This window comes from Oncorhynchus nerka, linkage group LG8 (genome assembly GCF_034236695.1).
Source record: "Oncorhynchus nerka isolate Pitt River linkage group LG8, Oner_Uvic_2.0, whole genome shotgun sequence".
Classification (NCBI taxonomy): domain Eukaryota; kingdom Metazoa; phylum Chordata; class Actinopteri; order Salmoniformes; family Salmonidae; genus Oncorhynchus; species Oncorhynchus nerka.
The window spans coordinates 41,824,540-41,839,727 of NC_088403.1; the positions used below are offsets into that span (position 1 = coordinate 41,824,540).

The following is a 15,188-nucleotide window of genomic DNA, read 5'->3' on the forward strand; positions in this document are numbered from 1 at the left end:
AGCAATGAGAAGACTGTTGTGAGGAGAGATGAGAAGAAGAATAAGAGTGAACTCCCAAGATCAGGGTATGGCTACCATCGATGACTGATAACCTAGAATGAGATGCAATCGTCACATGATCACCCATGGTGACATCATTCAGTGCACAACAAACAAACAAACAAACCCTTTAACCCCTTACAAACTGTTTACAAACCCTTTACACTCTTACAAACCCTTTACAAACCCTTTAACCTATTACAAACTGTTTACAAACTGTTTGGTGCTCAAAAGCCTTGCAAGAGGAATGGTGTTACTTTCCTAATAACAAGTGTGACAACATAGCCTGAACCACATAGCCAGTCATTTGAGATTCTGTACATAATAAACATTCATATAAGTTATGAGTATGTGGTGAAGGTGATAATGCCCATACCAATCTGTGACTGAGACAATACATTTGAGTCATCTCAACAGAATGTTAACGTGTCGAAAACAAAAATAGAACAAAATATTGTATTTCGAAAATACAGCATAAATACACATACATATATATTACATGGTTTCCTCACGAATTAAGACTTTGCAGAGGTTCAATATGATAAAAAGTCTTAGCATTACGTACAAATTATGGTGATACTACAAGGTCCGCTGTAAGCAACTAGATACAAATGCCATAAATCAAACTAGACGTCTATCTCTAATCAAACTATTCATCTATAGATCAAACCTGATATTGTCTCGTCAAAGGTCAGCTAGGTTGTCTTACCTGGAGAGCCCATGGGTCCTGGGGGTCCAATGGGGCCGGGGATGCCCTGAGAGCCGATGGAGGGCGAACCTGGAGGGCCACGGGCTCCGGATATACCAGGGATACCAGAGTCACCTGGAAGAGACAAACAAATACAGAACACACACACCTGTTAACAAAATAATACCAACTGGCTAGCTACCTAACAGGTGTACCAGGGATACCAGAGTAACCTGGGAGACAAACAGGTACAGAACATACACTTTTTAACATGGCAATACCAACTAACTAGCTGGCTAACAGAATACGTTTTATCTGGACCAGTGGTGGCTCCTCAGGGGAGGAAGGGGGGACCATCCTCCTCAGTGAATTTCAGATTTTTTTTTATATGGCTTTTACTGTCAGTGGTTTCAAATTAAATGTGCCTTTAAAGATGACTAAGTTATTATTTACTCTTTTTAACAGCTAGTTTCCGTTCTCCTCTGGGTACATTGACTTCATTACAAAACTTAGAAAACCTAGAAAACCTATGTTCTCACCCCCTTCCATATACTTACACAGTAATTATGACAACTTTCAGAGGACATCCTCCGAGCTCTTGCAGCGTGAACTGACATGTTGTCCAGCTAATCAAAGGATCCGAGAATTAATCTAGTACTAAAAGCATAAACTACAGATAGCTAGCACTGCAGTATGTTAAATGTGATGAGTAGTAGAAAGACAATAGTTGAACAGTCTTGAACAAATTTATTTCCTTAAAAGAAATCAATAGTTAGCTAGTTTAGAGTATCATGTAGTAGCCTAAAGCTATCGATGTTACATTGAGCTGGGGGAATGGAATATGAACGACAGTCATCCAATATTCTGTCATTTAAAAAAAAAGGCCTCGCTCATGAAAAAATAATCGTCCTCCCTCTTCTTAAACAGCACCGACGGCCACGGATCTGGACTAAGTATAACATTTATTGAAGACACCACTGAGCATGCTTTTAGTCTAGAACTAGGCTGTGTCTGGAAGAATCTGACCAGAAATAATGAGGCAAGATTAGAGTATGATGTTGTTGATCTATAAAAAGAGGAAATAATAACTTAAGGCACTTTAATTTGAAACCACTGACAGAAAAGCCATATTTTCAGTATAGGTGGATCTTCAGTGTTCCTAAGCTCCTAACTCCAACCGACTACACCAATAAAAGTTGGAACCGTACCTTTGGCACCAGGGCCACCGTCGAAGCCAGAACGTCCGGGCGAGCCGGGGTTGCCGGGGAAACCGGAGTCTCCTTTGGGTCCAGGTAATCCTTTGGGTCCAGGGAAGCCTGGAGGGCCCTGGGGACCTGGTAGCCCGAATCCTGGCTCTCCCTATCACACACACACACACACAAATAGAAAACTCAAATTAATACCAAAACACACACAAATGTAGACCTTGTTAAAACATTTTTTAATATATTTTTTATTTAACCTTTAGTTAACTAGGCAGGTCAGTTAAGAACAAATTCTTATTTTTAGCCTCCGTGGGACGTGGGACGGGGGCTGGGATTAAAAATAAAAACTAATTAAATTAAAATATAGGACAAAACACACGACAAGAGAGACAACACAACACTACATAAAGAGAGACCTAAGATAACAACATAGCATGGCAGCAACACATGATAACACAGCATGGTAGCAACACACCATGACAACAACATGGTAGCAACACAACATGGCAGCAGCACAACATGGTACAAACATAATTGGGCACAGACAACAGCACAAAGGGCAATACATCACGCAAAGCAGCCACAACTGTCAGTAAGAGTGTCCATGATTGAGACTTTGAATGGAGAGATTGAGATAAAACTGTCCAGTTTGAGTGTTTGTTGCAGCTCGTTCCAGTTGCTAGCTGCAGCGAACTGAAAAGACAAGCAACCCAGGGATGTGTGTGCTTTGGGGACATTTAACAGAATGTGACTGGCAGAACGGGTGTTGTGTGTGTAGGATGAGGGCTGAGGTAGATATCTCAGATAGGGGGGAGTGAGGCCCAAGAGGGTTTTAAAAATAAGAATCAACCAGTGGGTCTTGCGACGGGTATATAGAGATGACCAGTTTACAGAAGAGTATAGAGTGCAGTGATGTGTCCTACAAGGAGCATTGGTGTCACACCCTGATCTGTTTCACCTGTCTTTGTGCTTTTCTCCACCCCCACCAGGTGTCTGCCATCTCCCCTCATTATCCCCTGTGTATTCATACCTGTGTTCTCTGTTTGTCTGTTGCCAGTTCGTTTTGTTAGTGAAGCCTACCAGCGTTTTTCCCCTTGCTCCTGTCTTTTCTATAGTTCCCGTTTTCTAGTTTTCCCGGTGTTGACCATTCTGCCTGCCCTGACCCTGAGCCTACATGCCATCATGTACCTTGCCCCACCACACTGGATTATTGACCTCTGCCTTCCCTGACCCTGAGACTGCCTGCCGTTCTGTACCTTTTGGACTCTGATCTGGATTACTGACATCTGTCAACCAAGTCAAGACCTGTCGTTTAGCCTGCTCCCTTTTCTAGTAATAAACTTTTGTTTCTTCGACACTGTCTGTATCTGGGTCTTCGCTAATATGTGATAGTACGAACTGGCCATGACCGGCCCAGCCGACTCAAACCAGCTCCACAATGCTGTCTCCCTGCAACAATGTCTTATGGAGGCCTTCCAAACCCTGGCAGAACGCCATGACCAGGTGTTCAAGACTTTGCTGGAGCAACTCTACGGATTCCTCACTGAACAGCGGATCACTCACAATACCACTCCCATCAACCTACGAGTGTCAGGGAACCACGGCGAGGCAATCAAATGTATGCTGATTAAGTTTCCTCAGGTTCCTGTGGTATTGGGATTATCTTGGCTCCAGCGACACAATCCCCTTATTGACTGGACTGCTGGTGCCATCATGGGCTGGGGCCCATTCTGCCACACCCATTGCCTGAAGTCAGCATAGCCTGCCCCGGGACATCTTCCGGTGGGCTCGGGAAGTTGCCCCACTTTACTTCCTCCGCACCGACCATATGACTGCAGGATCGACCTTCTCCCAGGCACCACACTGCCCCAGGGACGACTGTACTCTCTGTCGGGTCCGGCGAATAAGGCAATGGAGACCTACATAGAGGACAACCTAGCTGCAGGGTTCATCCGTCCTTCTGCCTCCCCCGCCGGCGCATGGTTCTTCTTTGTGGAGAAAAAGGACACAACCCTGCACCCGTGCATCGACTACAGGGACATCAACGACATCACGGTGAAGAACCGCTACCCACTACCACTCATCTCCTCTGCCTTCAAGCCGCTCCAGGGAACTACTATGTTCTCCAAGCTGGATCTACGGAACGCCTACCACCTGGTGCAGATACAGGAAGGGGACGAGTGGAAGACAGCCTTCAACATGGTCAGCAGTCACTACCAGTTTCTGGTCATGCCATTTGTCCTTACCAATGCCCCAGCTGTGTTCCAGGCTCTGGTTAATGATGTTCTCCGAGGCATGTTGAACCGGTTCGTCTTCGTCTACCTCGATGACATCCTTGTCTTCTCCTGCTCTGCCCATGAACACATGCTCCACGTCCGACACGTCCTCCTGGAGAACCAGCTTTTTGTGACCACGGAGAAGTGCGAAGTCCATCGCTCCACCATCCCCTTCCTGGGTTACATCATCGCTACAGGTAGTGTACAGATGGATCCTGGGAAGGTGAGAGAGGTGGTGGATTGGCCCCAGCCTACGTCCAGGGTGCAGCTGCAACGTTTCCTGGGAGTCTCCAACTTTTATTGCCGCTTTATCCGGTGTTACAGCACCCTGGCTTCCCCCCTGTCTACATTCACCTCTTCCAAGGTTCCGTCCATGTGGTCCCCAGCTGCTGATCGGGTGTTCCAGGATCTCAAACACCGTTTCACCACAGCTCCCATCTTGGTTCATCCGCCAGTTCGTGGTGGAGGCCGATGCTTCAGATGTCAGAGTGGGGGCTGTCCTGTCCCAGCGTTATGCCCTGGACCTCAAGGTACATCCCTGTGCCTTCTCACATCGCCTCAACACCACAGAGAGGAACTACAATGTGGGGAACCGTGAGCTTCTCATGGTGAAGATGGTGTTGGAGGCGTGGAGGCACTGGCTGGAGGGGGCGGAACATCCGTTCATTGTGTGGACCGACCACAAGAACCTGGAATATCTCTGTACTGCCAAGCGTCTCAATTCCAGGCAAGCTAGGTGGGCCCTGCTCTTCTTCCGGTTCAACTTCTCCCTCTCCTACCGACCAGGATCCAAGAACATCAAGCCGGATGCCCACCTCGTGTCTGGCAACGGCACTCAGCTGGGGAATAGGGATGCAGGCCCGTGAGGTGCAGAATTTGCAGACGAACGCCTGGGGGGGTCAGATAACCGGATGTTTGTGCATGGTGCTGTCCGCTCCTCGGTCCTGGAGTGGGCCCACTCCTCCAGGCTTGCCGGCCACCCGGGCTCCTGTTGGACCCTGCCCTTTGTGCAACAACGCTTTTGGTGGCCTACCATGGTCCCGGACGTTCGTCGCCGGCTGCAAGGTCTGTGCGCAGGACAAGACTCTTTGTCAAGCTCCGGCTGGTCTTCTTCAACCATGGCCTGTCTCTCATCGTCCCTGATCTCACATATCCCTGGACTTCGTCACGGGTCTTCCCCCGTCTGATGGCAACACAGTAGTGGACCGGTTTTCCAAAGCCGCCCACTTAATTCCTCTTCCTAAGCTCTCCCTCTGCTAAAGAGACGGCCCAACTCAACGTGCAGCACGTCTTCCGGATCCATGGACACCTGATAGACATGGGTCCTCAATTCTCATCCCGGTTCCAGTCAGCTCTTCAGGGCATCATGGCTGCTGGGAGGGCAACCCTTCATCCACCACTTCTACGATTTGAAACTTTCAGTCGCTTGTGCTCTGTTAAATCCTGTGTGTTAAACCCAGTCTGACCTTCGGTTGGGAGGAAAAGCTATACTACTAGCTAAATGTGGTGTGGCCATGTTCCTTTGACTGCTCTGTGCAGGTCTGTCTACATTCAGTCTTTACCGTAGCTTGATACAATGCTATCCAGTTTGGATTCTCATTGCTATAATTCCCTTTGGAATTAGCTGGATTTATGCATAAATTGGTCATCAAATTTGGCCTGATCTTTATCTAAGTCACAACAATAGACAAACATAGTGTGCTTAAATTAATAATGCACAAAATAATGCACAGCACACCAACATCAAAACCTCATCCCAACTGTAAAGTATGGTGGAGGGAGTATCATGGTTTGGGGCTGCTTTGCTGCCTCAGGGCCTGGACAGCTTGCTATCGGAAAAATGAAGTTTATCAAGACGTTTTGCAGGAGAATGTAAGGCTATCTGTCTGCAAATTGAAGCTCAACAGAAGTTGGGTGATACAACAGGACAACGACCCAAAACACAGAAGTAAATCTACAACAGAATGGCTTCAACAGAAGAAAATACGCCTTCTGGAGAGGCCCAGTCAGAGTCCTGACCTCAACCCGATTGAGTTGCTGTGGCATGACCTCAAGAGAGCAGTTCACACCAGACATCCCAAGAACACTGCTGAACTGAAACAGTTTTGTAAAGAGGAATGGTCCAAAATTCCACCTGACCTTTGTGCAGGTCTGATCCGCAACTATAGAAAACGCTTGGTTGAGGTTATTGCTGCCAAAGGAGGGTCAACCAGTTATTAAATCCAAGGGTTCACATACTTTTTCCACCCTGCACTGTGAATGTTTACACGGTGTGTTCAATAAAGACATGAAAACGTATAATTGTTTGTGTGTTATTAGTTTAAGCAGACTGTGTTTGTCTATTGTTGTGACCGATCAGATTACATTTTATGACCAATTTATGCAGAAATCCAGGTATTTCCAAAGGATTCACGTACTTTTTCTAGACACTGTAAATGATTATGTTAATCTGTAATTAGTACAGTATTAAGATCCATCTATAGTAGTGTCGTTGTGGTACGTACCTTAGCTCCAGGTCCACCTGGCTCACCGGGGAGGCCGTCCACTCCTGGTCTTCCTGGACCCCCGGGACCACCTGGCACACCAGATGAGCCTGGGAATCCTGCGGGTGGGGACAGGTGAGTGATTGTGATAATTGTTTATAGTATAAGGCACTACTGTAAAACACACAAATTACTCTGTGCTTATGGTGCTATGAGAGAGATCATGGCTGTGCCATCTTGTGTGGCCGTCAGGGCTTTAAGCCTAGTCCGAGACTAAAATGCATGTTCAGTGGAGAGTCTCCATTGAAAATGCTTCTTAGTCCAGGACGAGGCTTAATCTGTGTTCCGGAAATCGGTCCATGAAGTTTATATTATAACCATACAGGTGACAGTGAATGTATACCTGCCCAGGTATTTAGTGTTTACCTTTAGCGCCGGGGGGTCCTGGCAGTCCAATTCCGGAGAGGCCGGGGTCGCCCTTGGCACCTGGTAAGCCGGGGAAACCGGGCTGTCCTGGCCCGCCGGGGTTGCCTGTGGACACACAAATGAACACTTTGTTTTGGCAAACATTTACTACACTACTACTAAACAGTTCACTAGCGCATACTTCATAGAATTACATCAAATAGTCCCCCAAACATCTGTGCTGTCTGTTACCTTACTGCCGTCATCATCATTCTGAATGAAAGCTTATGCCTATCTATTCAGGTGGGTGTGAACCTGTGCAGGTAAAGATGACATGCTATTTACCTGGGTTTCCAGGAAGACCGGGGTCTCCATCCTGTCCCCTGGGTCCTGGGAGTCCCTTCTCTGCTATCGTTTGACCCGGCTCACCTTTAGTGCCTATAGGTCAGGGGTCAAAGGCCGAGGGTCAACGGTTAGGGAATAAGGGTACAAGAGAGTTGTAGTCCTTAGAAGAGCAGCAGGTAAAGCTAATGGTAAAAGTATGACACCAATGAAATAACACAACCTTCCGGGACCCCAGGTGTGTCGATGTGTCTCACTTTTATCAACATTTCAGTTACTTTTAGAAAAAAAGGGTTCCAAAAAGGTTCTTTGGCTATCCCCATAGAAGAACCCCTTTTGGTTCCAGGTAGAACCCTCTGTGGAAAGGGTTCAATATGGAATCCAAAAGGGTTCTACCTGGAGCCAAAAGGGTTCTTCAAAAGGTTCTCCTATGAGGACAGTTGAATAACCCTTTTAGGTTCTAGAATGCACATTTTTTTCTAAGAGTATAATCCCTGGTTTTCAAGTACATCAGACAATATATCTTACCTGGTGATCCAGGTGTTCCCGTTCTCCCTGAGACGCCCTGAACACCCTTCTCTCCAGGGGGCCCCTGGGGGCCGAAGCCTGGGGATCCGGGGCCACCCCTGTCACCTGGGAGACCCTGCAGACCGGGCTCACCTGGAGGCCCTCGCTCACCCTTCACTAACAGAGAACCCTGCAGAGGAGTGGAGAGGGGTTCATATAGAATGCTAAGTAGTGGTAAAAATGGATGGAAAGATGGATAGATAGATGGAGATAGGGATGGAGGGAAAGAGGTAAGGTGAAGGGATGGATGGAGGGAGAGAGGAACAGAGAGATGGAAGGAGACGTGAAGGGATGAGGTGGGATGGATGGATAGATAGATGGGTGGGGGAAGGTAGGGAGGGATAGAGAGCAGGAGGGATAGAAAGAAAGAAGATAAGGTTGGATGGATGAGTGGAGAGGGGAGAGGATGAGGGTGTGGAAGGGACGGATGAAGAAATAAATGAATAGATAAATGGAGGGAAGGAGAGAGATAGACACTTTGCTACTCACAGATGTTCCTTTGGGTCCAGGAGCTCCAGGAACTCCATTGCGACCAGGTCCTCCGTCCAGACCAGGCAGGCCAGGTGGTCCGGGGAACCCTGTGTCTCCCTTGTCGCCCCTCACCCCATCCACAGCAATAGCCTCACCTGGGTCACCCTTCTCTCCTGGGAAACCAGGTGCACCCTGGGGACCAGGCAAACCCTGGGGGAGAGAGGGATGGAGGAGAGAGAGATGGAAGGACGGAGGAGTCATTTAGTTACTCTATCAAGGCTACTCTAGACTCGAAGGGGCAGTTTCCCGGTTACAGATTAAACCTAATCCTGGATTAAAAAGCATTTTCAATGGAGATTATTGTTTAATAGTCCAGAACTAGGCTTAATCGGTGTCTGGGAAACCGGCTCCAAGTAAGTCGGTCTGTAGGTTACTATAAAGTTGAGTAGACATAGCTTCAAACCAGTTTCAAACCAGGAAGTGACAAACAGGAAGTACTTACAGAAGAACCTGAGGGCCCTGGGCCACCTGGATATCCTCTGTCACCTTTAGCCCCTGGTCCTCCTGGTCCACCTGAGGAGAGAGGAGAGAGGGTGGAGAGAGAGGTAAAAGGAGAGAATGATGAGAGAGAGGTGTTGTGTACAGCATTGTGTTACGGTGGCCTGCACATTGCGAAATCAGGTGTGTGTTTTCTCCTCTTTACTCTGTCTTATTCCCTACCAGGTAAGGATATTCCAGGTCGCAATTGCAAATGAGAACCTGTTCTCAACTTGCCTACCTGGTTAAATAAAGGTGAACAAAAACAAAACAAAACAAAAACATTTAAAAAACAGGTAGGGAGACAGGTGACCAGGTGAGAGAGGTGCAGTCTTACCTGGGAACCCGGGAGGCCCGGGAGGGCCTGGTACTCCAGGGATGGAGTTCCCACGTGAGAAACAGTTCACACAGGTTTCTCCCTTGTCACCTGAGAGAGACAGACAAGTAAGTAAGTACTGTAGGTAGCTAAGGGGAAAGACAGACATAGAAGCCAGTTGAGATCATTTCAATGACACATTTGTTCGTTCATTATTAGCCACAGTAACGTAACACAATAATGTCTCTCTCATGACAATACTCTGGATACAACAGAGAACACACAAAAAAAACATACTCTTTCTCTCTCTCCGACCCACCTTTCTGTCCAGTCTCTCCTTGAAACCCTCTGTCTCCTTGTTGTCCTGGTAAGCCGGGGGCCCCTCCTAAACAGTTACCGCCCCCTGTGGAGACCCCTGCGGCCCCGGGAGGGCCTGGTGGTCCCTGAAGCCCAGGGGTCCCATTTCGTCCCGGGGGCCCAGGGAGGGAGATGCCTGGCTGGCCCTCGTCTCCCTTCTGGCCCCTCTCTCCTGGGAAGCCTGGGGAACCGGGTTGGCCTACACCTCCGGTACCTGGGGTTCCTGGTTGGCCTGGAGGACCTGAGAGACCTGGGGAGGACAGGGTCAAAGGGGAAAGGTCACCATGAAAACTGGGTTATGCTCTGTATTCACCAAGCCTCTTAAAGTAGCAGTGCTGATCTAGGATCAGGTCCTCCGTGTTCATATAATCTTATTCCTTATGATCTAAACATCTAGCTCGGAGTCGCTTTATGAATATAGGTGGGTCGTTATAAACTAATTCCGTGCCTTTCGAGAAGTGTAACTTGATAAAAACAAAAGAAAGTGTTGGATAAAATAAAAAAAAACTGTTTTCCCAACCCAAGAGGTTAAATGACAAAATGACAAAGTGCCTATTAAGTGTCAAATAAAGTAAGAGGTTTTACTGTAAACAGGGTTAAATCATCCTAAATCAGCAATAAATCCCCTCGTGACTGTGTTGAATGGAAGCTTGTTGTGTGCAACGGGAAGTGGTAATTGAATGCAAGCTTCACAAATAAAATGACATTGTTAAAACATTTCTAGCCTTTTTATTTATGGGTAACAGGGTTGATGTGTTATGCTTGACCCGCACAGTTTTCCACCACAAAACACCAGAAAATAGCCAAAAAGAATAGAACCTGCTCACCTGCTTTTAAAAAAGTATTAAAGTATTTTATATATATATATATATATATATATATATATATACAGTATTTTTTAAATATATATATAAAAAAAGAAGGAATATTCACCTTTAAATGAGGGACAGATGGAAATGAATCACTAATCACACAAAATAAATTATAATCTTTGGAAATGAATTTGTCAACAAAATAACTAGGGCTTTACAATGATGGTGGGTTTCGGTGGGTTTAAATCTTCCTAGAAGTGAAACAGTGTTGACGGTGGGACATGTCAAAATGCGGAATTTGGGCACATTAGCAAACCATTATTCATAATAAAAATCTGATGTATGGAATTCTCCATGTGGTCCACATGAAAGGGCACGTCATTTAATATAACACACTTTTAAAATTCAACATTGGTGCACAATTTCTACTTGAAGTATCAGAGGAATGCAAAAGGTCCTCATTTCGTGGAATGACCCAGGCCCCGATTGCACTCTTTACAGCATGTGTCCACTGCAAATCAAGTCCTATCTCCTGTTGGGTAGAGTTACGTACCAGGTTGTCCTCTGTCTCCTTTCCTTCCTGATGACCCGGGGAAACCAGGCTCTCCTTTTGGCCCCACACGTGCTCCTGTCTGACCATTAATCACCTGGTAGAGTAATGGGATAGAAAGGTTACTCTTGCAATCTTGTGGTTGTAGTGGAATATTACAGGATGCAGGGGCTAGAGTAGGTTACACTGCCAATGTCAGGGTTACATTGCCATCTAGTGGACAATGTCTAAAACTATGGGAGGCCACCATCTGCCCACGAACGATACAGCTGAATGAGTAGATAAATAGATTGTTTGATATCTCACCACGCCCGGAGGTCCAGGGTATCCACGGTCACCTTTGTCCCCCTGGGAGAGAAACAGATAGAGAGTGAGGAGAGATGGATGGATGGGATGAGTAAGAGAAGAGATGGCGTAGGACACGTGGAAGGGTGAATCAGCGCGGTGTGTGTGTGTGTGTGGGGGGCTGCCTTAGCTGACATCCACGTCATCGGCGCCCGGGGAGCAGTTGTTGTTGGGGGTTAACTACTCGATCCAGCAACCTTTCGGGTTACTGGCCCAACGCTCCTACCCGCCAGGCTACTGCCGCCCCCAACCGTTCATGTGTTTGTAGATCTAGTTTATTGTACGGTGTAAAATAGCATCAGAGGCCAAACTCACCCTGTCACCATCCCGACCTGGCAGACCTGGGCCGCCTAGGTCTCCTTTACTACCCTGAGAGAGAGAGAGACCGAGAGAGAGAGAGACCGAGGGAGAGAGAGAGAGAGAGAGAGAGAGAGAGAGGGGAGAGAGAGAGAGAGAGAGAGAGAGAGAGAGAGAGTGAGAGAGTGAGAGAGTGAGAGAGTGTGAGAGTGAGAGAGTGTGAGAGAGAGAGATTAGATAATGACATTTGAAATGTCTCTATTCCTTTGAAATTTTTGTGAGTGCTTCATTTCTGATTGCTTATTTCACTTTTCTTTATTATCTATTTGTATCTATCTATTTGTTTCCCATGTCAATAGAGCCCTTTGAATTGAATAGAGAGAGAGAGAGAGAGAGAGAGACAGGGAGAGAGCGATAGAGAGAGTGAGATAGAGAGCGAGGTAGGGAGGTAGAGAGACAGGGAGAATAAGAGAGTGAGAGAAAGATAGAGAAATAATGAAAGATAAAGAAAGAAAGAAAGAAAGAAAGAAAGAAAGAAAGAAAGAGAGAGAGAGAACGAGAGAGTCATTATCTCAGAATGTCATTAGCTCACTTCTCTTTAGCAAATCAAATCAAAGTGTATTGGTCGCGTACACAGTTTAGCAGATGTTATAACGAGTGCAACGAAATGTGTGTGTTACTAGCTCTTAACAGTGCAGTAAAATGTACACAAATAAATAAATACATTTCAGAACGAATCCAACTAACAACCCAAATAACTCTGTAACAGTAATACAAACGCAATCTAGCAATAGTGGCCTTGTCAGTCATGCAAAAAATAAAACTGAATCTGAATCTGAGAGAGAAAGAGGCAGAGGTAGATGTTGACAGATCATTCACTTACAGCATACAGACAGACAGACAGCTGGCTATAAGAACCATATAAATATAATGTCTAGAATCATTGTAGCTCTGTGGGCAGAACTCACAGGGAATCCAGCAGGACCTGGGTCGCCATCTTTCCCCGGTTTGCCGCGTTTGCCTGCTTCTCCAGGCTCTCCTTTCTCTCCCTTCGAACCTCCAGATACACCCTACAAAACCCAACATCGGACCGTTATCATACACACACACTACTATAGACTGATTGATTTGATTGAGTTGTTATTATAGGGTCTTGTATTATTTAGATACCTAGCTCACTGAGCAGAGAACATCATTTTTAAAATGTTTAACGTGTCAAAATATACAGTATTTTGCAGGTGTATAGGCGACATAGATACACTACATGGCCAAAGGTATGTGGACAGCAGCTTGTCGAACATCTCATTCCAAAATCATGGGCATTAATATGGAGTCGGCCTTGCTTCCATTCAGCCACAAGAGCACTGATGTTGGGCGATTGGGCCTGGCCCGCAGTCTGCGTTCCAATTCCTCCCAAAGGTGTTCGACGGGGTTGAGGTCAGGGCTCTGTGGAGGCCAGTCAAGTTCTTCAACACACACAGATCTCGACAACCAATTTTCTGTATTGACCTCGCTTTGTGAACGGGGCCATTGTCAGGCTGAAACAGGAAAGGGCCACAAAGTTGGAAGCAGAGAATCGCCTGTATGCTGTAGCGTTAAGATTTCCCTTTACTAGAACTAAGGGGCCTAGCATGAACCATGAAAAACAGCCCCAGACCATTAGTCCTCCTCCTTGGCACTATGCATTCGGACTGGTAGCGTTCTCCTGGCATCCACCAAACCCAGATTCGTCCGTCAGACTGCCAGATGGTGAAGCGTTATTCATCACTCCAGAGAACGCGTTTCCACTGCTCCCGAGTCCAACGGCGGCGAGCTTTACACCACTCCAGCTGGCGCTTGGCATTGCGCATGGTGATCTTAGGCTTGTGTGCGGCTGCACGGCCATGGAAACCCATTCATGAAGCTCCCCTCAAACAGTTATTGTGCTTGACTTTGCTTCCAGAGGCAGTTTGGAACTTGGTAGTGAGTGTTGCAACCCGAGGGAGGACAGACAATTTTTTTTACGTGCAACATGCTTTAGCACTCGATGGTCCCGTCCTGTGAGCTTGTGTGGCCTGTCACTTCACGGCTGAGCCGTTGTTGCTGCTAGACGTTTCCACTTCACAATAACAGCGCTTACAGTTGATCAGGGCAGCTCTAGCAGGGCAGAAATTTGACGAACTGACTTGTTGGAAAGGTGGAATCCTACAGTAGGACGGTTCCACGTTGAAAGTCACTGAGCTCTTCAGTATGGACTATTCTACTGCCAATGTTTGTCTATGGAGATTGCATGGCTGTCTGCTCGATTTTATACACCTGTCAGCAACGGTGTGGCTGAAATAGCCGAATCTACTCATTTTAAAGGGTATCCACATACTTTTGCCATGTAGTGTATATAGAACGATAGTTTGTGACAAGATACATATAGTATGATAGATACTGAGTGAAAACATAGATATAGAGTGGTATAGATACTGAGTGAAACATAGATACAGTGCATATGATACTGTAAGTATTCACCCACTTGGATTTCTTCACATTTTGTTGCATTACAATGTGGGATTGAAATGGATTATTGTGATAAAAATGTACACTGATCTACACAAAATAGCTCATAATATCAAAGTGAAAAGAAAATTCTAGAAAGAAATACAATAATAAAATGTCTTGGTTATACAAGTATTCACCCCCTTTTTTACGCCAATCCTAAATAACTTCAGGAGTCCGAATTTGCTTAACAAACCATATAATAAGTTGCAATGGCTTTTGAATGACTAGCCCATCTCTGTACCCCACACAGCAATTATCTGTAAGGTCCCTCAGCCGAGTAGTGTATTTCAAGAACAGATTCAACTACAAAGACAAGGGGGCTTTTCCAATGCCTCACAAAGAAGGGCACCGATTGGTTAAAACAACAACAACAAAAAGCAGACACTGAATATCCATAGGAGATAACTGAGGATGGATCAACAGCATTGTAGTAACTCCACAATACTGACCTGAATGATCGAGTGAAAAAAAACTAAGCCTGTACGGAATCCAAATGTTCCAAAACATGCATCCTTTTCGCAACAAGGCACTAAAGACTCAGGAGGGTGAATACTTATCTAATCAGGATATACCGATTTAATGTTTTTTTTTCTTTCTTCCCTTACTTAAACAAATTACAATGAAATCCATTTTAATACCACTTTGTAACACAATAGAAATGTGAAGAAATCCAAAGGGGACGATTACTTATGATATGCCCTGTATATAGTGTTATCGATGGTGAGTGAAAACACAGATACACCAGTGGAGGCTGCTGAGGGGAGGACGGCTCATAATAATGTCCGGAACGGAGCGAATGGAATGGCATCAAATACCTGGAAACCAGTGTGCTTGATGTATTTGATACCATTCCACTGATTCCACTCCAGTCATTACCATGAGCCCATCCTCCCCAATTAAGGTGCCACCAACCCACCCCCTGTGAGATATACAGTATGGTATGATGGATAGTGAGTGATACTCACAGGG

At 46.0% G+C, this 15,188-nt stretch overlaps 1 protein-coding gene across 1 annotated transcript in view; it reads right to left on the reverse strand.

The window, feature by feature from the left end:
- col4a5 (collagen, type IV, alpha 5 (Alport syndrome)) overlaps positions 1 to 15,188 on the reverse strand; it is a 98,962-nt gene that overhangs the window by 42,770 nt on the left and 41,004 nt on the right. The window contains exons 14-28 of the mRNA XM_029666359.2: positions 15,185 to 15,188; positions 12,659 to 12,760; positions 11,709 to 11,762; positions 11,355 to 11,396; positions 11,052 to 11,145; positions 9,649 to 9,936; positions 9,351 to 9,440; positions 8,979 to 9,049; positions 8,495 to 8,686; positions 7,967 to 8,135; positions 7,442 to 7,534; positions 7,118 to 7,222; positions 6,713 to 6,810; positions 1,936 to 2,086; positions 749 to 862 (exon numbers count right to left, since the gene is read on the reverse strand). The exon at positions 15,185 to 15,188 is cut by the window's right edge and continues 50 nt beyond it. Of these exons, the coding sequence (XP_029522219.1) occupies positions 749 to 862; positions 1,936 to 2,086; positions 6,713 to 6,810; positions 7,118 to 7,222; positions 7,442 to 7,534; positions 7,967 to 8,135; positions 8,495 to 8,686; positions 8,979 to 9,049; positions 9,351 to 9,440; positions 9,649 to 9,936; positions 11,052 to 11,145; positions 11,355 to 11,396; positions 11,709 to 11,762; positions 12,659 to 12,760; positions 15,185 to 15,188 (1,667 nt within the window). The remainder of the gene's footprint in view (positions 1 to 748; positions 863 to 1,935; positions 2,087 to 6,712; positions 6,811 to 7,117; positions 7,223 to 7,441; positions 7,535 to 7,966; positions 8,136 to 8,494; positions 8,687 to 8,978; positions 9,050 to 9,350; positions 9,441 to 9,648; positions 9,937 to 11,051; positions 11,146 to 11,354; positions 11,397 to 11,708; positions 11,763 to 12,658; positions 12,761 to 15,184) is intronic.